The 26581-nt window shown below is 39.3% G+C and overlaps 1 protein-coding gene across 1 annotated transcript in view; it reads left to right on the top strand.

Annotated features, from left to right (window-relative positions):
- EXOC6B (exocyst complex component 6B) overlaps nucleotides 1-26581 on the top strand; it is a 565697-nt gene that overhangs the window by 203421 nt on the left and 335695 nt on the right. The window contains exon 7 of the mRNA XM_004609116.2: nucleotides 25324-25500. Within this exon, the coding sequence (XP_004609173.1) occupies nucleotides 25324-25500 (177 nt within the window). The remainder of the gene's footprint in view (nucleotides 1-25323; nucleotides 25501-26581) is intronic.

The raw sequence follows: 26581 nt of genomic DNA, 5'->3' as shown, positions 1-26581 counted from the left end.
GGGGTCTGGAGCAGTCTCTGGCCTGTGCCGCTTACCAGAACGCCTGGATTCTTCTCTGTTGAATGCGGCAAGATTACTATTCAAGTTTTAAATTTTTTAAATGGGTAAGATAAGATTTATAGGACACAGAATTCACCAGTTTACAGTTTGCAGCATGATAGCATTTAATATATTTACATCATGTGTGACCATTATCATGGTCTACTTTCAAAACATTCCCAAATGTTTTATCAAAATTTATCCCAAAGGAAAATTTTTTTTTAATTGAACCACCTTGAGATACAGTTACAAAGCTTTTATGATTGAGTTTCAATCATACAATGATCGAACACCCATCCCTCCACCAGTGTACATTTCCAATGTCTCCAGTATCCCTCTTGCCACCTGCATTCCACCTCATCCCGTGCCTCTATGGCAAGTGCTTTCCTTTTTAACTCTTTCTACTTTTGGGTATTATGGTTTGCAATACAGATACTGAGAAGCCATCATGTTTGGTCCTTTGTCTGCTTTCAGCACACATCTCCCATCCAGAGTGATCCCTCCAACCATCATTGACTTAGTGGTCCCTTCTCCAAAGAAAACATTTTATCCACTTATTCCCTGTTTTACCCTCTATTAGAAGTAGTATGTTAGACAATAGGCACCAAGATAGGATTTAAATGTGAATATTTATCATCATCTAGTCAGGAGTTGGTCTTTTAAAAATATTTACCATAGTTTATGGTTTTCTAAAACTTTTTGCTCAAGTTCTTGAGGACCAGTTGACCTTACTCATTTATGGACTGCAAAGAAATAAATGGGAATAGGCAGAATCTAAAGATGACAAATCTTTGGCCTTCGAAGATAAGACTGACATATCTCTACAGTAGGTAGGGCACTTACTTGCCTTGTACGCAGCCTAGCCGAGTTCGGCACCACATTCTAGCCCTCAAGAACAGCCAGGGGTGATCCTTTCGTCACGGGTAAGCTCTGAGCACCATACGTATGGTTCCAAAACTGGGGATCAAAAAACAAAACTAAAAACTAACGTTACCAAAGAGGGATAGCTGGAAAGGTATGAGGAAATGGGCTAGAAATATTAGTTGATCATTGCTAGAGAGTTCTTGGCTATTTTCGTAGTGGTGAGGTACATTCACTGTACATTAAGATAATAAATTTTAATATTCCCGTCAACATTTCACTTAATCTATGATATGAAAACAGTAAACATAATTTTTTAAAAATATTGGAAAAGAAGACTTTTTGCTTGAGTCTCCTTGATCCGCTCTGCGATGACTTCCCTAGTTACTGCCTTCTAAAGAGTCTTCCGATTATGACACTCTCAGTTGTAATTTGCTCTGGTTGTAATGGTGCTGTGTTGTGATGAGGTTGGGAAAGGGATGCAGTCTGTAGTCATGATTAAATTGCTGTTTAACATTTTGTTATTTTTGTTTTCAGTTGTTCTTAACCTTTGTTCCTTGCCCTTTTGTGATAGAGAGATGATAGGGGAGTGCATTTGAAGATGGTTGCCTTTCTATTTCCTCTCTCCTACAGAGAGAATTTCTCTTGGTCTTACTTCTAGAGTCCTGGAAATAAAATCTTTGGGAACAGGGATCCTGAAGTACAAACTCTCAAGCCAGTCCAAACTCAGCCTCCAGCCATTCACCAATTATCACTTAAATTTTCCTACCAATTACTGGGTAGGCTCCAGAGACTTCTGCTTCTAGTAAGCTCTGATGCTCTGTGTCCTCTTGTCTCTCTAGTTTTTGGGGTGTCAGATTGCCTAATGAGCCTAAGAATGGTTTGTTTTGTACTTTTCCAACCCCTTTCTTATTTTGGACGCAGGAGTGACAACTTCTAAACTTCACATTTTGGAACTAAAATTGCAATCTACCCCACTTTGGCTTTTTATGTATTTTTGGAATGGTTCCCTCCTGGGCTGCCTTTCTCCCCACCCGCTTTGTCTTTTGACCACTGTTACTAAGGAGAAGCCTGGAATCTGCTTGAGTTTTTCTTTTCTTCTTCCCCCCCACCCCCACCCTTTTTGATGGGATGTGCCTGCATCTTTTGACTTGATGATAACATCTTTAGACTTATTCTTTAAAAATCTCAATAGGCTAAGTCTTATATTGGGTTTTTTAAAAATGTCTTTTTTGATGTACAAATTTAGAACTGAAATATTTTATATCAATAGCTTATATGTTACTTGTTCTCTTTTTAAAATTAGAAATAATACTTACCCATCCATTCCATTGCCAGTCTTCTCCATATTTATCATCTTTTCTCTAATTTTTAATATCTTTGTTCTATTATATTTATGTGTATTTCCTTTAATATCTGTATTCTTTTATTAAACTTGGAGTTGGTATTATCTTCATCTATTGCTTTCAGGTGTTTTTAAAAAATAATCATAATATTTTTTCTGTTATTTCCATTTTGGACATTCTCTTGTTTTGTGGGGGATGGTTGGATCACACCCAGCTATGCTCCAGGCTTATTCCTGCCTCTTCACTCAGGGATCACTCCTGGTGGGAAACCATATGTGGATCCTGGAATTGAACCTGGGTTGGCAACATGCAAGGGATGTGTCTTTCCTGCTGTATTACCTCTACAGCTATTAAATATATTTCTTAAGAATTTAAGTTTTTGGAATTGGAGAAATAATACAGTGGGAAGGGTGCTTGCCTTGCATGCTGCCAATCTGGGTTCAATCCCCAACATCCCGTACAGTTCTTAGAGCTCACCAGGAGAGATTCTTTTTTTTTTTTATTAGTTTATTTTTAATTAGAGAGTCATCGTGAGGGTACAGTTACAGATCCATACATCTTTGTGCTCATGCTTCCCCCATACAAAGTTCGATAACCCATCCCTTCACCAGTGCCCATTCTCCACCACCCGTAAACCCAACATCCCTCCCCCCCTCCCCAGTCCCGTCTCCCCCCACCCCACCCTGCCACTATGGCAGGGAATTCCCTTTTGTTCTCTTTCTCTGATTAGGTGTTGTATCACCAGGAGAGATTCTTGAGTGGAGTCAGGAGGAAATCCTGAGCACAGCTGGGTCTGGCCCCAAAAACCAGAAAAAAAATTTTTATTCTATTTTAATGATTCTTTCCAGCTTGTTTATTGCTAGGATGTAGAAATACAGTTTTCATAATTTATGTCCTATGACCTAGGATTTATGTCCTATGACTTTACTAATTTTTTAAATCAGTTCTAGTAGTTTTTTATCTATATGAGTTTCTGCAAATAACTATTTTACTAGCAAACAAAAATACCCCATCTGTATACCTTTTAGTTATTATTTGTACATTTTTATTCTGTCTAGGACCTCCTTTGTAGTACTGGAAAGAAGTTATTTGTATAACTCTCTTTATCTTTATTTTCTCTATCTACAAAGATAAGTAGTCGTTTACTTATAAGGATGATCTTGTACATTTAATTTGAGTAGAAAATCCTTTCGTAGTTTAAGGCATTGCCTTTCTGTTTGTTGTCTATTGGAAATTTTTGTGCTGGAAGGGTGTTAAAATGAGTCAGTTACTATTTTTTATATACATTGAGAGTGATTACTTGTTTTTTTCATTTTTAGTTTTGTAACAGTAAAATTCATGAACATTTAGAACATTAAATTCATTAGATGAACTCATCAAATGAACGTTAGACATTAAAAAATGTGAACTTTTAGGATATTGTAATATAATAAAGCCTTTATATGTTTGAGCTTCATCCTCAGTTCCTGGCACAGATATTGTAAAACATTTGCTTTTCCAGAGTTAAAGAGTAAGAGGTATGCAGTCCCTATTAGGATATCCGTGACATTTTTCAAAGAAATAGGTCAAACACTCCTGAAATTCATATGGAGCAGTAAGTTCCCACGAATAGCTAAAGCAGTCCTTTGGGAAAAAGAAGATGGCGGTATCACCTTCCCCAACTTCAAACTATACTACAAAGTGGTAGTAATTAAAACAGCATAGTACTGGAATAAAGACAGACTCTCATATCAGTGAAATAGAATTGGATATCCTGGCATAGACCTTCAAGTACATGATCATTTAATCTTTGATAAATGAAGAAAAAATATGAAGTGGAGCAAGGAAAGCCTCTCCAACGAGTGATGCTGGGAAAACTGGGTAGCTACCTGCAAAAAAAAAAAAAAATTCAGACCTCTTTCTAATGCCATACACAAAAGTGAGATAAAAATGGATTAAATACCTCAATATTATGCCTGAACCTATCAGGGACATAGAGGAAAATGTTGGCAGAACTTTCTGTGACATTGAAGCTAAAGGCGACTTAAAGGATGAAACACAGTAGAACAAGCAAGTGGAAACAAAGATTGAATCTGGGTCAGCTGCCTGCAAGGCAAATACCCTATCCACTGTACTATCATTTCAGTTGCCACCTAAGTTTTATTTTTATTTGGTACCATGCTAGATTTGTTATCTTGGACCTTTTATATCACATATAAAATACATCTGTTTTATTATTGCAGAATTATGAAGAGGAGAAAAGAGTCAAAAAAGTAAATGTGGGGAAATAGTTCTAGAAACTCAGTAATTGCTTGTAGTGTCTTGTTTTCAGACTACTTAATTTTGCTAGGGGAAAACACATTTTTAGGCAGATAACATATCTCAGTGGACATTTACTTGGGTACAATGAAATTACAGACTGTCTACATATTCTGTTTCAGAAATATAAAACTTACTCTCTTAACAAAAGAATGATCTTTTTTTCTTTTCTTTTCTTTTTTTTTTTAAATTGAATTACTGGGAGTTATACAGTTAGAAAGTTGTTCATGATTGAGTTTCAGTCATACAATGTTACAACACCCGTCCTTCACCAGTGCACATTTCCCACTGCCAGCGTCCCCAGTTTCCCTCCCACCTGTGCCATGCTTCTACGGTAGACACTTTTCTTTTCTCTCTTTCTCTTTGTCTTTCTCTTCCTCTCTCCCTCTCCCTTTCCCTCTCCCTCCGCCCCCGCCCCCCAGACTTTCCCCTTAGGCTTTGTGGTTTGCAGTACAGTTGCTGGAAGGGTATCATGCAAATCACTTTACCTCCGTTCAGCACTCAGTTCTTATCCTATGTGATCATTTCCAACTGTCATTGTCATAGTGGTCCCTTTTGTGTCCTTAACTGTATTCCCCCAGCCCCCACCCTTTTAGTGACAAGTTTCCTACCATGGACTGTCTCTACTTTCTTTGGCCCCTGTTTCTACTTTCTTTAGGTATTATTCACATACTAAGAATGATCTTTTTTTTCTGAACCATGTACTTATGTGTTTTGAATATTCAGTATATGCCATTGAGTGTTTTTTCTGTTTTGATAACATTTAAGAAAGCCAGACAATTTTGTAACATTTGGATGAAGAATAGGGAGAAAAGAAATTTATTTCTTACCATAGAAGTGTAGCTACAATTTGAAATTACATTGTTTTTATATTGAATTATTAATTTCATATTATGCGTCTTGTCAAAATTTCCTTGTAAAGAGTACTTTAAAAATGCTCCCTTTATTTTTGTTTTCATTTTCAAAGTCTAATCATTATTTTAACAACAAGTCTCACAATAGAGATGTTACTGTTGCCCGCTCAAGCAAATCAATGAGCAACGGGATGACAGTGATACAGTGATACAGTGATCATTATTTAGCTTGTTTTATTCCCCCCCTCCAAATTTTATATTGTTTCAGGTGTTAAACTAATAAATGCACATAGTTTTAAAGCTGTATTTTTAGTGACTCAAAATAAGCATCTTTAAATATGCAAAGTTATTAAAACATTGTATGGTGTTATTTAGCTTCTTATGTTTGTTTTGTTTGGGGTCTCACCAGGGCTTACTTCTGGCTCTGTGCTCGTGCTTGCTCCTGGCAGTGTATTGGGGATCATATGTAATTCTGGGTTTGTGTGGGACTAGAACATGAAAGGCAAGCATCTTAACCCTCTTACGTGATTTCTCCAGCCAAGGTCATATACTTAGTCGTAGTTAGAACTAAGTTAATGGCTAAGTTAAAAATTAATTAGGGACTTAATTAAATTAAGTTTTAATACTTTTCTTAGCATATTTATTTTGTTTTTTTCATAGTATTTAATTTTAATGTACTTGTAAAAAATTTTTGTCCAGGAGTCAGATTTAGCACAGGGGTCTATGAATTTACCTTGCAAATGCCTGACCTGCTTTGTTCCCTGGCATCACATATGGTACCCAAAGCACCGGGAGGAGTGATCCCTGAGCACTGTGGGGTTTTCCTAGCCATCCACCCCTCAAACACATTTGTAAATAACCATTCCCCCTCCCCACAAAACAAACAAACAAAAACAAACCTACAACCCTCTGATGATGAATTCCAAACTGGCGTGTAGTTAGGTTCCTTTTTTCTTATGTAGGATTTTATACAGAAAAAAACCTTAATGGTACATTTGAATGTAATTTCAAAGGAGGGCCAAAATTTTTACTACAATATTGTTAGAATGGAAGCATTTCATCTTTGGAGTTTGTTAGTGATAATCTGATTTTTAAAGAGACTTACCTTACCTTACTTTTCTTGTATTACACTATTCCCTCTCTCTACCAGCTTCTTTCCTGATCTCACCTGCACCCAAACAAGTGTTATCTTAAGAGTTGTGTTGGGGTGAGGAAATAGAACAGTATTGCCTTGGGTAAAAGGACATGTACTCGGGACTTTCTTAAAAGATGGTTATCGCCTCTGCTTTTTGAGAACTCTTGAGACTTAGGCATTTCAGAGTTTAAAGGTATGGGAGAAAAGCAACCATCACCTTAGTTCATAGAAAGAAAGCAGCAATTAAATAAAGATTATTTTAGTGAACTTTTAATTTTCCCAAAGGGTTAACCAATAGAATAGGTAAATTGTATAACGATTATTATTATTATTATTATTTTTGCTTTTTGGGTCACACCTGGCAATGCACAGGGGTCACTCCTGGCTCTGCACTCAGGAATCACCCCTGGCGGTGCTCAGGGGACCATATGGGATGCTGGGATTAGAACCCGGGTCGGCCGTGTGCAAGGCAAACGCCCTACCCGCTGTGCTATCGCTCCAGCCCCTGTATAACGATTCTTAACTGTTCACGAATAGGTCTAAATATGCTGTTTATTTTTCTGTCCCTGCAGTGCTTCATTGAAGCCTTATGTTTTTGTTTTTCTGACTTGACATTTGATTTTTTGTTTTGTTTTGTTTTGGGACACACCCAGCAGTGTTCAGAGGTTACTCCTGGCTCTGACTCAGGAATCACCCCTGGCATTGCTCAGGGGGCCATATGGGATGTTAGGGATTGAACCCTGGTCGACTGCATGCAAGGCAAGTGCTTTACCCACTGTACTATCTTTCTGGCTCATTGGCATCTGAATCTTTTAAATGGGAAGAAGAAATGTCATCAATAAGCTTGTTTTAAATAGCAGAAGTGGGAGCGGGAGAGATAACAGCATTCGGGGATGTGTACTTTGCATGTGGCAGGAGCAAGTTTGAATGCAGGTACCACTTGAACCATCCACCCTCCTCATCAGCACTGCTGGGTGTAGCTTTGAAGATTCCTGAGCACTACTAGGGTTATCCTGGTTGGCCCCAGCACCGACCATCACAGCTTTGTTGAACTGAACATTCAACGTTCAGAGTAATAGGTTGAGTATCACTGGACTCCCTCCATCCCATCCCCCAGACTCGCTGCCCATCTAGGTCTCCTAAGCATTGTTGGGGGCCCACCCCACCCCCATCATAATAATAGAAATGGAAAGGGATATAGAGAAGTATAGAATGTTTAGTTTGGTAATGCACTCTGACCATGCCATTCATTAGTTATTTGCTTTTTTAGATCTTACTTAGGTGGTGTTTACTGAGAGGAATGGTTTGAAGCTTGTCTGTTAAGGGCTCGAGAGATACCACAGTGGGTAAGGTGCTTACCTTGCACATAGCCGACCCAGGTTCCAAACCCAGCATTGCTAACCATTCCCTCCTGAGCACGTCCGGGAGTGATCCCTGAGCACAGCTAGGAGTAAGCTCTAGGCACAGATGGGTGTGGTTTGAAAACCAAAAACTGAACAAAATAGAATAAAAAGTTATACGGTAATACTGGCTGCAGAATATGTGGAGTTGACAGATATATGTATATATATATACATATATATATATATAATTTCTTTCCCTCCAATTTTAGCAGTTGTCTTCTAAATAAGTTGGTTAAATTAAACAGTTTTCCTTTTTCGGTTTTGTTATTGTTTATTTTTGGGTCACATCTGGTGGTGCTCAGAATTTACTCCTGCCTCTGCACTCAGGGAATCACTTTTGGCAGACTGGGGAACCATATGGGATGCCAGGGACCAAACCCAGGTTGGCCAAGTACAAAGCAAGCACCCTGCCTGCTGTACTATCACTCCGACCCCTTAAAATAGTTTTATGTTTTTTTTTTCCCTTTTAATTTTACCCTTGATATGATGAAAGTGAAGAAGGGTAATAATTAGCATCTTTGTTGATAATCTTAGTTTAAATTATTGGTTCAGTTAAAATATTGACTAAATAAATAGTTTTGATAATAATTTTTTCTTCCCCTTTCATGTGGGACTATGTGATCTATGGGGAAAACTTTGCTAATATAGACCCTATCTTTCCTTGGAGAATAGGTTAACATAAAATACTGCCTATCTGGAGAATTACTACTTGTAGGTTCCAACTTACTCCTGATTACTTTTTCTTCAGATTTTCCCTATAATTTGGATATTTGGGAGTCATTTTCATTGACTCATCATCTAAAGATTGACAAAGATCAAAGATATAAACCCAAATTGACATGAGGTAAAAGCTTGAGAAGAGCTAATGTTATTGTTCAAAATGATATTAAATACTACTTTGAATCTTATTCATTGATCAGCATATCTGAGAATTATGCATAATGACTTGAGTGAGCTGTTAATGTAGTTGGCATTAAACAAGTCTTGCTGTAATGCTCCCGTCTTCAGGTAGCTAGTGTACTAAAAAAGTGTTTTACAATTTAAAAAATGGCCTAGAACTTTTTAAAATAATCACATTGTAGACATTGGCTGCCAAGATATTAGAATATACTCTAATGCTTATGATAGTTCAGAATGCTTGTGATAATTTAGACTATTGGTGTTAGGTTGACCATATGTATTTTTTTAAATAAGCTCCTACTACCATTATAAAAATAAGCACGTGTTTCAGCCTCATTATAAGAGACCGTCTTTGATCACTATATTTAAAAAAGCAGCTTCTCTTTCCTTCATTTGTATTTGCTCAACTGTGTTTTATTTCTAATCCTCTTAATTGATTAATTCATTTAGGAGGATTTGAGTTTCTATCTGGAATCCTTTTCTTTTAGCCTAAAGAACTTCCTTTGGTATATTTTATAGTGCAGATGTGCTGGTCTTGAATCCTCTCAGTTTTCTTTTATCTGAAAATGTTTTCCTTTTGTTTTCATTCCTCTATTAGTTTCCTAGGGCTGCAATAACAAAGTACCACAAACTGCATGGCTTAAAAAATTTTTATTATCTCACAGGGCTAGAAGTTCAAAATCAAAAGTGTCAGCAAGGCTCTGCCCCTTCTGAAATTAGAAGAAGAGAGTCCTTGTTTCTTCCAAACTTCTGGTGATATTTTTTGTAATCTTGGTGTCCCTTAGATTATAGTTTATATGTTCCTGTTGTGAAGTTACTGTCTTCATCATCACCCACTCTTCTCCCTGCTGTCTTCTGTTCCTGATTTCCAATTCAAAACCCATGCTGGAATAAAGGGCCAACTTGCTGCAGTGTGGCTTCATCTGAAGTATGTCTGCAATGTCTCCTTTTCCCTGTAAGGTCACGTTCTGTGATACTAGGCTTTAGGACTGAAATTCAACCAGTGACAACTCCTCAAGGTTATTTATTGGAGGTAGAATTCTTGCCTTGTCATTTTTTTAAATTTTAATTTTCATTTGGATGATTTTCTAAGCTTTGTAGCTTCTGATAAGAAAACGGAGTTATTTTCTATTGTGATGGGGATGTAGCTCAATGGTAGAACTCTTGCCTTGTTATGTGTGAGGCCTTGGTTTTGAGCCCCGACAACACACATGCACGTGCGCGCGCGCGCGCGCGCGCGCACACACACACACACACACATACACACACACACACACACACACACGCAGTCACTTGTATTGTTTTTCCAGAGTGATAATATAGTATTTTTTAATGACTTCCAAATTTTGCTCTTAAATTTAGAGTACATTTTAAATAGCTTGATTATATAATTTTTGAAGGCAAGAATTCCTTTCAATTTTTTTTTTTGGGTAGAAGCAAAGATTCTTTTTCTGTCTGTAGTCTCTCAGGCTCATACCTTCTTATGTAACTAACACCTCTGAAAAAATTTTCCCTGTAACTTTTTCTCCTTTTTCATTGTTCGGATTCTCCAATCTTACTGAGTCTGTTATGTCTTCTAACAAATGTGAGATGATTTCATCTGTAACTTTTATAAGTGTTTTTTCCAAACTATTGTGTTTCTCTTCTTATAGGACTCTAGTTTCTCTTAGGTTAGACCTGAGATTGGCATTATTTATTATGTTACTCAGACTCTGCCCTTGATATTTGCTTTTTTATTTATTTTTTTCCTGATTCTTCAATTTCTGTTGATCTATCTTCAAGTTCATTTATTTTTTTATTGTCTTTTTTTTGGTGTGTATGTGTGTTGTTATAGTAAGGCCTAGCTGCTGCTTTCTTTATTTCACAATTATGTATTTCAATCAGTTCTAGGATTTACAGTTTAGTTCTTTTGTCTTTGCTGAAATTGAGTATTTGTCATTAGTTCTGAATATATTTTCTCCCTCTTAGATATAACCATAATACATTTAAAATTCACCTGTGAATGAATATATTTAAATCATAAAGAAAATCAAGAAGACGTAATAAATCTTGAAAGACTAAAGATGAAGGTGCACTGAGCACTGGAGTCTCTATATTTGTTAAATTCTAATAGGTATGAAGAATATTATAGAGAACAGTACAGTAACTTTGAATAATTGATACATTATGCAGATGCAAGGTGAATAAGGAAACATTAGAATTGAATTATATTGTAGATCAAATGAACTTAAAATATATATAGATTGAGCCACCAAACAACAAAAGACACATCCTTTGCAAGTGCTCACAACATTCTTCAGAATAGGTCATATGTTAGATCACAAAATAAGCCTTAGAAAATATAAGAAGTTTGAAATCATGATGAGTATCTTTCCCTGCACAATGGTGTGAATCTAAAAATAAATAAACGGAAGAAAATGTAACATTGATTAATGTGTGGAAATTAACACATTTGTGAACAACTGGTGGGCCAAAGATTAATAAAAAGTATATTAGATAATATCTTGAATGATGAAAATGGAAGCTGAGCATGCCAAAACTTATGAAATACAGCAAAAGCAGTTATGAGAGAAGTTTATTGCCACAAGTGCATGCATTGAGAAAGCAAAGATGACAAACATCATCACTTTACTAGAAATAGATTTGGAACAAGAACAAAGTGTAGTTAGCACTAGGAAGCAAAAGATAAAGATCATAGCAGAAGTAAGTTAATTAAACACCCATAGGAAAAATTACCCGTAGAAAAAAAAAACTAAGAACTCAGATTTTTCCTCATAAAAATGGTTATTTATTGTTAACAGATTCTCATCAAAATCACAGCTGTTACTTTTGGTAAATATTCATTAAATTATATTTTCTAAAATGCTTTACTAATTTTTGAGATTCTTACATGAGTTTCGTTTTAAATTTTATTTGTGTACAGTATGTGTACATCCTGTACAACACCCATGATTCCTACCTCTGTTATCCCGAGGATGCTTCCAATCCTCACCCCAATCCTATACCCCAGCACCTTAGCACCCTCAGATCATGATTATTTATTTTCTTATTCTTTTTCTTTTTGCCACATCCAGCAGTGCTCAGGGCTAACCCCTGACTCTGTGCCCAGGGGTCGTTCCTGGGGTTACTCTGGGGGCCATATGTGATGCCAGGAATCTAACCAGGGTTGACCACGTGAAAGGCAAGCCAGATCACATATCTCTTGCCAGTATCTCACAGTTGTTTCCCTTAAAAACCATTTTTTTTAAAAAGGAAGAGAATAAATGAAGCTGATGTTTTAGCTAGACAAGCTAATTCAGATGGAATCAAACGAAAAAGGGAACGTTGTAGTTGATAGCCTAGTCACATGAATCATGAAAATAATATAAATAATTGTTTACCAACAAATTGAATAACTGAAAATTGTAGTTTCAACCCAAGGGTTGTGAACTGATGCAGGCCCAGAGATATAAAGAGATTGAAAGCCTCTCACCTAGAAAAAAATAACAAATGCTTAGACACATATAGTATGTTAGGGATGAGTCAGCAAGACATAGAAAATTTGATCAGAACAATTAACGGTTTATGAGATATCAGAAAAAAAATCAAAACCATCCAGCAAAGTGTCCTACACTTTTTAAAAAATTATTTTATTTTATTTTATTGAATCACTGTGAGATAGTTAACAAGCTTTCATGTTTGGGTTACAATCTCACAATGATCAAACACCCATCCCTCCACCAGTGCGCATTCCCCACCACCAATATACACTTTGTAGTGTATTTTAGCTTTATAGTGAATTCTAGAAATCACAGAAGAATTAACTTTTGTTATATGAAACTTTTTAAATGATGATGATGATGATGATGATGATGATGATGATGATGATGGTGATGATGATGGTGATGATCAGGGGGTTGGTCAACCAGAAGTGCTCAGGGATTATTTTTGACTCTCTGTGCAGTAGCAACCCCAATGGTGCTTGGGAGGACAATATGTAGTGCTGGAAATTTGAACTAAGGTTGGCTACACGCAAATTAAGTGCTTTAGCTCTTGTACTATATCTCTCTGGCCTTCAAGCTCCTTAATGAATTGAGGAAGAGGCAAGACTACCCCTGATTCTAGAGTCATATGAGGGCTCTAAAATAAAAATATTCATTGCAGGTACAAAACATGAAGGTGCACAAGGAATGGAAATAATAGAGGTATATAAATATAGTTACATAGATAGCTCCAGACAAGTGAAGAATTTGGAGCTGTGAGTTTGGATAAATTACCGAAATAAGAGGATGATATTACAGTGGCATGGTTTGTTTGTTAAAATGCTTGGGGCTCATGCGATAGTATAGTGGGGAGGACATTTGCCTTGCATGCGGCCGACCCCGGTTTAATCCGAGGCATCCCATATAGTCCCCAGAGTACAGGACAGAGCAATTCCTGAATACAGAGCCAGGAATAACCCCTGAGCATTGTTAGGTGTGACCCCCCCAGAGCAAAATAAATAGATAAATAAAATAAAACACTTAACTACTGTTAATTTCTCTTCTTTCTTCTCATCTCATGATTGGAATATTTGCCCTTAAATTCTTAGATAGTAGATTTGAAGATTCTTTGAAGATTCAATCTACAAAGATTGCTGTTTGGAGTTTCCCAGGAAGAGGTCCTATCTTTTGTAGAACCCCCTAAAGTTAAGGTTCTTAGTTGATATATGTTTCTGTGCTCACAGACCTTCTTGTAAACTCTTCATAGATACATTGTTTAATATAAATAACCAGTCAAAGGCTCTGAATTTGAGTAGCCCCGAGGCTTTTTAGGAAAGTATCCAACTGAAAGGAAAAAGATCATAACCAATATTAGAAAATAATAAGTAACAAGGGAAGGGTAATCAAATAATGTATCAGAACTATTTATTAGAATAATTTGACAGTTAAATATTTCTCCTTTATAAAAAATGTTGTGTTTAGGAGAACTATACAAAAATTCAGTATTATTCAGAATTCCAGACAGTCATAGAAAATAATCAGGCCAGTATATAAAATTCCAGCTGCTCAAGGAATTGAAACTTTCAGTTGAATAGATGTTATTTAGCATAATGAACAAATTAAACATTGATCACCATTGTACACCATTGTGAAACTTATATAGAGAGTTTATAAGGGTTTACTTCCAGAGAGAAAAAATAATGTAATGGACAAAGAAATGAAGTTCAAAATGACATTGTTTAATGACATAGTAACATTGATTATTGTTTTAATGTAAAATACTATTTTGAAGAAGCAGTTGGAAGGAAGTCTAGATTTTGAGTGAGCTATTGAATTTACTATCAAGTAAAGGTAATTATTTAGATTAGAAATATGGATATAAACATTTCAACTTGAGATCAGGGATGGGTGTAGGAAAAGACATTAGGTGAATCTGTTCATTCAAAGAATTTTATATTATTAAAAATTATGAGCATTCATTTGACAGAAACTTAAAGCAAAACAGATCGGTTGATAAAAGAATCCAAAAATGTTGACTAGGGATAAAAAAAAATCCGTTTGAAGGAGTGGTTTCTATCTCACAAAACCTCAAATATTTTTGTTTTTGTATTTTGTTTTTGGGCCACATCTGCTGATATTCAGGATTTACCTCTGTCTTTGTGCTCTGGACGATAGGCGGTGCCAGGGATAGAACTTGGGTCAGCTGCATGCAAGGTGTATTATCTTCTGTATTATCTCTCCAGCACCCTTGTACATCTTATTGCAGTGCATTTTGGTAGTGACGCCTTTCATTCCTTAGTTACAAAAACAAGGTTAGTAATGAATTGAAAAATTTCATTTGGCTGAAGATCTCCATTGTAATTTTAAAAGCTAGGGTAATGGCAGACTTCTTCAAATTAAAAATATCCAAGAATGTCATAATTTTGATTTCTCGTCCTCTTGATGGGACTTCTTTAATACCTGAGTAAGGGATATGAAAGGCTCTATCTTCCCTTTTAGAGCCATGTGGGGTGTGGGCTACAGTGTCTCTCCAAGCCCTGTGTATCTGATACTGGAATAAGTGACCAAAGAGCACTGCTTGCCAGTACTGGCTGATAAATGTATAGAAATTAATTAAGGGTATATGCATCATTCTATTTTATTTTATTTTATTTTATTTTTTATTTATTTTTTCTTTTTGGGTCACACCTGGCGATGCATAGGGGTTACTCCTGGCTCTGCACTCAGAAATTACTCCTGGCAGTGCTCAGGGGACCATATGGAATGCTGGGAATTGAACCCGGGTCGGCCTCGTGCAAGGCAAATGACCTACCCGATGTGCTATTGCTCCGGCCACGCATCATTTTATTTTAAAAGATAGTCTTTTCTACATTATTTAGTAGCAAGATATTGAAAGAAATATAAGCACCTTTAAAAATATAATATAGTGCAAATATTGTTATATTTTTCACTTTCAGAATAAGATTTCTTTAACTTAGATTTAAGTGTAGATGTAAAGGTGCATACTATATGATTCCGTTGGGAGCATAACAGCATAAATCCTAGGAGCAGATCAATAGAAAATGTACACGAGCAAAAAGGAGATAACAGCTATGAACAGAGAAGAGGAGGAGTTTTATTCACTGAAATAACTGATTATTGCTGAATGGAGATTTTGACATCTTTTACTTTGTGTTCTTTTTCTAGCTTATTTTCTAGTAAATTGCAATTATATGTTTGTGGGGGTTGGAGAGACAGTACAGAGCCTAAGTTGCTTTCCCAGAATGCTCTGACCCCAGTTTGAATCCCTGGCACTATCTGGTCCCGAGGACATTACCAGGAGTCACTCTGAGCAGAGTCAGCCAGGAATAGTCCCTGAGCATCTCTGGGTGTGGTCCAGACCGTACTGTGCTCTCCCCATCCTTCATAAATCTGAGTGCATGTCTTTGTGCACTCAGAGTGTGAGTATTAAAGAATTTAACAAAGTAGAGGCTTTAAAAGGGAATGAGAACCAGTTCATTCACAAGAGAATTCTTTAAAAGTTTATACAGTTAGATCAGTGGGTCAGCGGTACAGCACCTACCTTGAAAATTTGTCAGGCTAGAGATTTAATCCCTGGCACCACAAAAAAAAAGAAAAGGAAAAAAAATTCACAAATCGTTAAAATGTTGAACATGAATTGATAATATAGGCATTGTATTTGTATTATTTTGCATTCAGTTATATCAAGACTCTTCAACTACAAAATATAGCGTCAGTGGGATAAATCGCATATAGTTGTTTTCACATGAATAAGTTACCATGTACATTAGATAGCACATTTCCAGTAGGAAATTACTGTACAAATAAGTCTCAGATATCAATATCATAATCAATATCATAATAGCATCATTTTAGTTAAACCAGATTGATGGGTAGGTCAGTTAAAAAGTTTTTTTTTTTTAATTTAGGCACTGTGATTTACAAAGTTTTTTACAAGCAGTTTCAGGCATAGAGTGCTTTCCAGCTCCATTAAACCACCAAGGACGGTGTCCTGTCACCAGCGACCCCAGGATCCCCAGCACCACTCAGCCTTACTCCTTGATGGACATAATTTTCAGTTTAATTGTTGTAGTTTGGGTCCTGAGCTTACGGTCATATTGGGTTTAAGTCTCTAATTTTTGATCTTGTAAGTTATTTTCACGATGATCCTTTGATCTTCAGACAGAATCCCCCTGGTTTGCTGTATGGTATATTATTTCAGCCTTGGTTTCCCTAAGGGCACCCTCGAGGTTGATGTGTGAGTGGATTGTTTAAATTTGTGATTTATGTGGAAGGAGAAAGGGTCTGGCGTGGAAGAGACAAGTTAGTAGAGTTGGCGCTGATTTCTTAATCAGGGGACTTTCTGAGCCGTCTAAATTACTGTGGGAGGGATACAATGTGCATCCATTTATCTGTTAATGGGTGCCTCACTCCTGGGTTGAGAATCGTGAATGCCTGGTAGTTCTCACGAGATTTCTCACTGGTGTGAGGTTCCACACTGGTGTCTGTGAGCGCTGGCAGGAAGAGGTGTGTAAGGGCTAGAGCTGGTTTCAGGTTACCCTAGGGAACACTCCTCAGGCTGCCCAGAGCCAGTGGACGCTGCTGCTCTTGCTGGGATAAGAACTGAGGCCGAGAGGATCTGTCTGAGGAGAAGCACAGAGGTGTAAAGGACGTCTAATATGCGACATACATGTCTAATACGTGAGGTGTCATAGGTTATGTGAAGTTGGATGGCGATGCAGACCATCTTATGACTGATACTCTAAATTTTGCCAAATATCAGAAGCTTCTTTACTAGACAGTGAAAGATTCCTAACTCATTTTTAGAGAGAAAGACAAGTAGAACTTTGTTTGTTTTTTCATTTGTTTTGAGGAAGCCCAATGCTCAGGGCTTCCTCCTGGCTTTGCACTCAGAGATCACTCCTGGTAGTGCTTGGGGACCGTGTAGGGTGAGGGGAGCAAACTTGGACTGTTCAAGACAAGTGCCTTACCCACTGTCCTATAGCTCTGGCCCCAAGAACTTACATTTCTTAGTGTTTTTGTTTTGCTTATCTTTTAATTCAGGATACCTTAGGTACATTATCTAACTCTTAGACTAGCTATTAGATACATTTGATTAATTATTTTTCATAGCTTGGGATGTTAGAAAACTAAAGTAATGCCCTAATTAATTAATAAATTGCAGGACTTAGATTTAAAGGCCTGACTTACTCCAAGAGTCGTTCTTTTTTCTGTGGCTGAACCTTGTAATTGGGGCTGGAGAGATAATACAGGTGTTAAGGTGCTTGGTTTGCACAGGGCTGACTCCAGCACCATGTATAACCCACTGAGCACTACCAGAAGTGATCCCTGAGCACTGCCAGGTGTGGCTTGACCCCTGCCTCCGTCCCCATAATGAACTCAATAATTGAAGTCTACCGAGTTATATATATTAGGTCTCCAAACTGAGACTAGACTGATTTCCAATTTTAAAGATCATTTGTTTGTATTATTTTAGGCCACAAGAGGTCAGTATTGGGTTGATAAAGACCAGTGCTTTCAGTTGCTTGTCTTTAGATCAGTCATCTTTAGGTACCTTGGAAGTTGTATTTCTCTCTCTCTCTCTCTCTCTCTCTCTGTCTCTCTCTCTCTCTCTCTCTCACACACACACACACACACACGCACACACATAAAAGAATTCTTGGAGTCACTTTGACAATTGTGAAAGTATTTATGGAAACATTTTTAGGTTAAAGGTCTAGATAAGGTAGTTCTTTTGGATATTTATCCTCTTCTAATAGGTAAAAAGTCATATTTTTTACAGATAGCCTTCTCTTTTTTGGGGGGCAGGGCCAAATATCCTTTTAACACAGATTTATTTTAGTATCAAACAGTTTTTTTTTTTTTTTTTTTTTGCTTTTTGGGTCACACCCAGCGATGCTCAGGGGTTACTCCTGGCTTTGCACTCAGGAATTACTCCTGGCAGTGCTTGGGGGACCATATGGGATGCCGGGGATCGAACCCGGGTCGGCCACGTGCAAGGCAAACGCCCTACCCGCTGTGCTATCGCTCCGGCCCCAATATCAAACAGTTTTATACTATAATCTTTCATATAATTTGCTTGGTGTGCATCACTGTGCATTTTCAGCCAGACAGTTGAAAAGTTACTGAACTCATCTGCTTCATGTTCTTGGTCCTGCAAACAACTTGTTACTCCTATGAGTCCTCAATGTTTGGAATGATCCCACCAGATAATTACCAAGGCCAGAAAACTCGGAGTTGTTTTTGTTTCCTTCCTCTCTTCTATGTTCTATGTTCAGATCAGTAAATTCTGTTGCTTTTGCTTCTTATATATATCTTCTCCTTCCTACTTTGATCATGTATTATTCTTCTTGTTCCAAGTCTTTATCTTTTCCCAGTTTCCAAAATCATTCCTCTGCTTCCAAATGATTTGCCTGAATTATAAAGTTCCTCCTGCTATTCTCTTTAAATTATTTCCTGGTTTCTTCTGTGCCTATTAGCTGATGTGGGAACTGCATTGCATGACATCTTTCTTTCTTATCAGTTCTTTTATAACCTATGATTTTCTGAAATAAATGTATTCCTTAGATGGATCATGCTGTTTTGCACGTTATCATTTCTCAGTCTCTCTCCTTCAGGAATGGTTACTTCCTCCCTTTGAAAAACTCATTTAACTTTTAAGAGCACTGTTTGCTACCTATTCTTTTATGAAAAATTTTACTGAACCCCCCACCAGACAGATTTGATTACTCTCTATTTTTTTTCTTTTTGGGTCACACCTGGCGATGCCAAGGGTTACTCCTGGCTCTGCACTCAGGAATAACTCCTGGCGGTGCTCAGGGGACCATATGGGATGCTGGGGATTGAACCCAGGTCGGCTGCATGCAAGGCAAATGCCCAACCCACTGTGCTATCGCTCCAGCCCAAGATTACTCTCTATTTTGTCACTCATTTATTCTGGTATGTGGATTGCATTGAATTTCAGCCACTGATTTGCCTCTCTGCCTCCAGTAATAATAGGATGTGAAGTTCATGAGCCAAGGACTCCATCTTATTTCTTTGTTTTCTCAGTACATAGCAGAATTCCTGCTATCAAATAGACCTTCAGTACCTATTTGGCTGAAAGTAAGAATACAGTGAGAAAAATTCCAAGGTTAGGACTGTAGCACTGTAGCACTGTCGTCCCATTGTTCATCAATTTGCTTGAGCGGACACCAGTAAAGTTTCCATTGTGAGACTTGTTGTGACTGTTTTTGGCATATTGAATACGCCATGGGTAGCTTGTCAGGCTCTGTGGTGCAGGCGGGATACTCTTGGTAGCTTACTGGGCTCTCCGAGAGGGATGGAGGAATTGGACCTGGGTCTGCCGCGTGCAGAGCCCTACCCGCTGTGCTATCACTCCAGTCCTACAGAGACTACAGGAAGAAGAATTTTATTTGGGATTTGGAGAAAAGTTTGAGATAGGAATAGGTCATCCAGTGGATAAAATAAAGAAGAGGGGCCAGAGAGATAGTACAGGGGATAAAGAAGCAACTTTGCATGCAACTCACCCAGCTTCAGTCTTTGGTATCACTCTGGTCCCCTTAAGGATCACCAGTAGTGTTCCCTGAACCAGGAGTATGCGCTACCAGATACTTCCCCACTCTCACCCCCCCAAAAAAAAAGACCCAACAGAAGACTCATTTTGCAGAGGACTAGGTACTACATTGAAAAATTAGAATTTCATTGCATTGGGAGTTTCAGTGATACGATTATGGAGTTTGTATTTGTACATGTTCAAAGCTGAAAAGACTTTATGTTGGAGGCGATATTGAGGATATTGAGAAACAATCTATAAAAATTGTTCATAAAGTGGATGAATAGCTGAGGAAAGGACAGCCTCAATGTTTTGTAAGATCCAGCTGCTGTTGTCTGCCTATGCCTTCCTTCCCGCGTTTCAGCCCAGGCAGTGGAAAACCAGTTGTGGTTTTAACCCCTCCCTTTTTCTTGCAACTGTTGTCTCAGTGACTGGGGGGCTCACACACATGCTTGGCTGTCAAGCTCACTCACTTGGTTGTGGTACTTACACCTCAGTGGGAATACTCCCTGGGGATCCCATGATTTTGGCTGCAGTGCTTACCTGGCTCGCCGAGGGTCATATTTATTTAGCTGGGTGTTTTGCATGTTCTGGTTGTACTACTTGCCTGGAGTGGTGCTGCTACATCCATTTTTGACAAGGCTCCTCTCCTTCCCTCCCCTCCCCTCCCCTCCCCTCCCCTCCCCTCCCCTCCCCTCCCCTCCCCTCCCCTCCCCTCCCCTCCCCTCCTCTCCCCTCCCCTCCCCTCCCCTCCCCTCTCCTCTCCGTTGTCCTCCCCTCTCCTTTCCTCCCCTCCCCTCCCCTCCCCTGTCCTGCCCTCCCCTCCCCTGCCCTGCCCTTCCCTCCTTCTCCCCTCCTCCCTCCCTTCCCCTCCTCTCCTCTTCTCTCTACTCTTCTCTCCCCTTCTCTCCTCTCCCCTCTCCTTCTCTGCCCCTCTCCCCTGTCTTCTCTTGTCCAACCTTTTGATGCTCAGGGGATCTTCCAGGATCTGTCCTCAGAAATCATCTCCTGCCAAGTTCTGGGGAATATATGAGATGCCAGGGATCAAATCCAGGCCGGCTGCTTGCCTGGCAAGCACCGTACCTGCTATTCTGTCTCTCTGGCCCCAAGGGTCCACATCATAATTGCACCAGGTGATCAGACAGTTCCAGTGCGGTGCTTGCACACAAACCCACAGTGCTCTGGAGTTTGCCCATTCTGTTGCAGTGCTGGCGATCCCAGTCCTGGCGTTGCCTTCAGCACTGTGGGCAGTATGGAAGGACTTAACTGCCTCACACTGGTAGCGAAAGTACCACTTACCACGGAGCCATCCCCGTATCCTCAGCCGCCGCTTGGCTAAGTTTATTACCTTAGTCTTTGTGGAAATAGTAAACAGACCTGGTGAGATAGCTTAGCATGGAGAGATAGTACAGTGGGTAGGGTGTTTGCCTTGTGTGCGACTGACCTGGGTTTGATCCCCAGCTTCCCACTGGTCCCCTGAGTACTGCCGGGAGTAATTCCTGAGTGCAGGGACAGGAGGAAGCCCTGAGAACCACCAGGTGTAGCCCAAAAGAGTTCTAAAGGACTTAAAAAAATTGTTTTAAATGGACTTTGTGATTTTTTTACCTTAAATATATTACATGTATACATGGAAACTTGCATCTATACTTAGATTCCTTGCATATGTATAAATTATATTTATATTCAGTCTCTCCCCAGTACTTAAGCATTTTGTATAGATATGTAATTTCTATTTGCAGCCATAGTGAGGAATAGCTGAGTTTTGATTTCATTGTTCTTCCTGTAACATCTGCCCTAACTCCTACTTTTTCACATAGAAGAGACCTGGTTATTTCTGATAGAGGCCCCAAGTTTTTGTTTGTTTGTTTTTTTTAGTCTTTTTTTTTTTTCACATAGCACAGAGGGTAGGGTGTTCGCCTTGCACGAGGCCCACCCGGGTTCGATTCCTCCGCCCCTCTCGGAGAGCCCGGCAAGCTATCGAGAGTATCTCGCCCGAACCGAAGAGCCTGGCAAGCTACCTGTGGCATATTTGATATGCCAAAAACAGTAACAAGTCTCACAATGGAGATGTTATTGATGCCCGCTTGAGCAAATCAATGAGCAATGGGATGACAGTGACAGTGATACATTTTTAAATAAATCACCGTGGGGTACAATTACAGTTACAAATTTTCATGCTTACATTTCAGTCATACTATGTGCGAATCCCTCCACCAGTGTCCGTTCTCCACCACCAATGTTCCCAGTATCCCTCCCCTCCCCCTCCCCCAGGCCCCCCCTCTCCACAGGCACATTCCCTTTCACTCTTTCTCTCCTTTAGGGTGTTATGGTCCGAAATGGAGCCCCCAACTTTTTCTTTTTCTTTTTTTTTTGAGCCCCCAAGTTTTGATGGGGCCTTGCAACATGCCTACATGTGCTTTCCAGGGTAGGGTTTGCTCTCTCAGTTGGCTGATCTGGCCCTAGCAACTTGTGGAATTATAGACTGATAGGTGAACCAGGCGGCAACTAAAAATAATAAATCAATGCGATTCTTTCAGAGTTGTTCCACTTCAAAGTTTAAAAACAGTATTTAAGAGTGGATTATTTTGAGTCCTTCTGATCCACTAGATAAAGAAAAATAGTTTGGGATTCAGTAAAATTCCAATCTTATGGAAAGCCCCATTTTTTGTTTGTTTGTTTGCTTTTCAGTTTTTGGGCCACACTCAGGGCTTACTCCTTGCTCTGTGCTCAGGGATGACCCCTGGCAGGGCCTCGGGGACCATATGGGATGCTGGGGATTGAAGCGGGATCGGTTTGTGCAGGGCAAGGACTCTGCTTGCCGTACTATCTCTCCAAGCGCTGGAAAGCTTTAGCTTTGCTGAACCGTTCTTGAGAGGAAGGGATCACTGCAGAGAAGGGCTTGCTTTCCTCTGTAGGAAGTTCTCCCCGACTCGGTGCCTCCCCGGAGGCCTTGGTGCCTTTTCATGTGGTTCAGATTGGGAGTGAGAGAGGAAGGACATCTCCATTTTGAGTGACATTGCCAGTATCTTGTTTCTGACTTAGGCTCCTAAGCGACTGTAAGATTGGTATGTCTAATATACAAACCTACGTTAAATACTTTTGGGTAGCTTCTCCAAGCCGAGCCATGTATTTTACGTGAGTCAAACCAAAATATCAATGAGCAAATACATTGCAGAGAGACAAGTTTGTCCATTGATTCAAATCTCTGGAATGTAGATTCTTTTCATTTTCTTGGCAGAAACCAGCTCACAAGTTTCAAGTTTTCCCTCTGCCCCGATATAGTGCTCTTATTTAACCAGCGCCGGGCTCACATCTGACACTTAGTATTTATCTTGAATATATTAATGTCACTTAGAGTACTTGGAGGCTTTGTTTTCTTCTAATTTCTACTTGTCACGGAGATGAAATAGCATATGTTGATTAAGGAATTTATGTTCTGAGAGAAGTCATGTTTCTCAAGGTCGGAATTTTGGGATGATGCTAGGTATTATTGTTATTTTTTTTTTTGAAGGGGAAAGATCTGGTCTGGGGAGAGAGCCTAGAGGACTGGAGGGTGTGTCTTGTCGCCCCCTCCCCATTTCTGCTCTCTTGTTCCTCGTCCCACCCTTGGCACCGCATGGCTCTCTCCCAGGTTGAACCTGCCAGGCTTGCACAGGGGCGGATTATCACAGAATTATCACTGGTCCCAGACCTTGAGCACTATTTGGGAGGCATATTCCCTCCCTTCCCCCCTTCCCAATCCACTCAAGGGGGTGGGGGGCGGGGGGAAAGAAACGTTGCATTTTGAAATAATTTTGCAACTGGTTAGGTGAAACCAAATCTCAAAAGTTTCCTTACAACAGGATTTCTGAGTTTTTGTTATGCTGTGATACCTTGCATATCTACAAGAAGGCAATCAGACATGTGGTGTTTCTTGTTTATTTGACCGCAGACCTGTTTTGGGGAAAGACACTTTGCGATACTTTGAGGGGAAGTTGGTCACATAGGAAGATCACTGATCCATAATTAGGAACTTGATCGCACTTTGAACTTCTGCTTTACTACTAATTACCCTTGTGACCTCAGAGGAAGCCTTTGTCCTTTAGACTCAATGCCCCGAGAGCTGACTGAGGTCATGGGCACATTTAATACTGTGTCCTTTAATACTTCTTTTGTTGACCCTGCATGGTCACATTCCCTGCCTCTTTGTTTCTGTTGAGACCGTACCATCATCGGAGACTGTTGGGGAGGCTGAGGGATTGCACTGCCTTTTACTAGAAAGTGCAGAGGAAGCAACCCTTTAAAATTGGTTTCCACAGATTAATGAAATTCTGTGGTATTAATGAATTGGTTCAAATCACTTAAAATTTCATTTTGGCAGTATTCTGTTTTCTCATATTCATTCACATTACTGTTTCTAAGTGTCCCAAAGCCTAAGAGTTGCTTCCTTTCCTCGCCAGCCACGGTGCTTTCAGTACGGTATTTATCTCAGATAGGAGTAGTTAGTCTTTTGCACTACAAAAGGGAAGATTTCATTTTTCTTGTTGTCTTGTATGGTGTTTCCCAAGGTGGATGGCACCATCTCCAGTAGGATCTGGGACAACCTAGGCGTTGCAACTGTGCTGCAATCGGGGGACACTTTCTGTTCGCTTAAAAAAGGCGGATTATCAGGGAGGTGCGGAGTGAGGTTTTTTCCTTTTCCTGAAAAGGAGCCAGAAGGTTAAATAAGTTTTGGGGACTTCTTATATAGATAGATTCAAGAAAGTCTTATAATAAAACTATCATTTTCTATGAAAACAATGTAGGAGTCAAACGAACAACTTCAGCATTATATATATATATATATATGTGTGTGTGTGTGTGTGTGTGTGTGTGTGTATTATGGTCTAATATGTTTGGTTTTACTTCTGAGAGTAAAAATTAATGTTAGTCAATTTGTTTTTGTATTTTCTTTGTGATACCACTTTGTTTAAACTTAAATAAAATTCTTTTATTGAATCACCATGAGACACAGTTACAAAGCTTTTATGATTGAGTTTCAGTCATAAAATGATCGAACACCCATCCCTCCACCAGTGTACATTTTTTCACCGTTAATGTCCCCAGCATCCCTCCCCCCACCCTCGCCCAACCCCAACCCCTGCCTCTCTGGCAGATAATTTCCCCCATACTCTCTCTACTTTGGGGCATTATGGTTTGCAATATAGATACTGAGAGGCTATCACATTTGGTCCTTTATCTACTTTAAGCACACATTTCCCATCCGGAGCGATCCTTCCAACCATCATTGCCTTAGTGATCCCTTCTCTATCCTGGCTGCCTTCTCCCCCAGCTCATGAGGCAGACTTCCAACCATGGAGCAATTTTCCTGGCCCTTGTCTCTACTGACCTTGGGTGTTAGTCTCATATTAAACTTAAAAATTATTTGTCTAACTATCTTTTCTTTTTTCTTTTTCTTTTGTGTATGTTAGGCCCAACAACAAAGAAACCTGGATAACATCGTCTTGCAGCAACCTAGAATTGGCAGCAAGAGAAAATCTAAGAAAGATGCTTATATAATTTTTGACACAGAGATGGAATGCACTAGCCCCAAGTCTGAACAGGATTCGGGAATTCTGGATGTAGAAGATGAGGAAGATGATGAAGAGGTAACATTTGAACTGGGCAAGGGAGACTATTTTGGTTTGAATATAGTATGTTCTGGATGTGATAAATCTTTCCATGGAATATTGCTTATGCAATCTTTGATATATTTAAGATCAATTTAGTATAGAAATTTAGTTTCTGATTTTTTTTTCTTTTTGGGTCACACCTGGCAATGCACAGGGGTTACTCCTGGCTATGCACTAAGGAATTACTCCTTAGCGGTGCTCAGGGGACCATAAGGGATGCTAGGAATCGAACCTGGGTCGGCTGCGTGCAAGGCAAATGCTCTACCCGCCGTGCTATTGCTCCAGCCTCTAGATTCTGTTTTTTAAGGGAAGAGTAGAGTATACCTGACTTAGAGAAAAAAGATCTAGGTACTAGCCACTGAAATTGGAGCCAGGTTAAATTAGTTGAGACAAATAAGAATTGTTATTTTTGAGCCAGAGTGATAGTACAGTGGGTAGGTTGCTTGTCAAGTATGCAGCTGACCCAGGTTTGATTCCCGGCATCCCATCTCATCTCCTGAGTCCCACCAGGAGCGATTCCTGAGTGCTGAGTCAGGAGTCAGCCATCAGCACCACCAGGTATGGCCCAAACTCCCCCTATCCCCACCTCCCCAAAGAGAGATGTTGCTTTTTTTGTTTATTTGTTAATTTTTTTTGTTTTGGGGCCATACCCTGTGGTACTCAGGACTTCCTCCTGGCTTTGTGCTCAGAGATCATTCCTGGAGGACTGGGGGGACTATATGTGGGGCCAGGGTTTGAAATGGGCTGGCCATGTGCAAGGCAGATGCCCTACCCACTGCATTGTCTTTCTGGTGCAAGAAGTGGGACATAAGACAAAGAGCTTTGTCAACCTTGAGAACCTTGGGTAATCCCTGAGTGCAGAGCCAGGGTTAAGTCCTGAGCACTGCTGGGTGTGGCCTAAAACCAAAGAGAAATTAAAAACATAGTTATGTCCCTGATAATATGCCCCCCACGCCACCCCAATGATGGTAGGATGGTAAGGAAAGAATGAAAAAGCATATGTAATTATTCTTGTATCCTGGATAGGAGTAATTATTATTTTTTTTTATTTTTTAAA

This window comes from Sorex araneus, chromosome X (genome assembly GCF_027595985.1).
Source record: "Sorex araneus isolate mSorAra2 chromosome X, mSorAra2.pri, whole genome shotgun sequence".
Taxonomy (NCBI): domain Eukaryota; kingdom Metazoa; phylum Chordata; class Mammalia; order Eulipotyphla; family Soricidae; genus Sorex; species Sorex araneus.
This window is presented reverse-complemented; position numbering and strand designations above follow the sequence as displayed.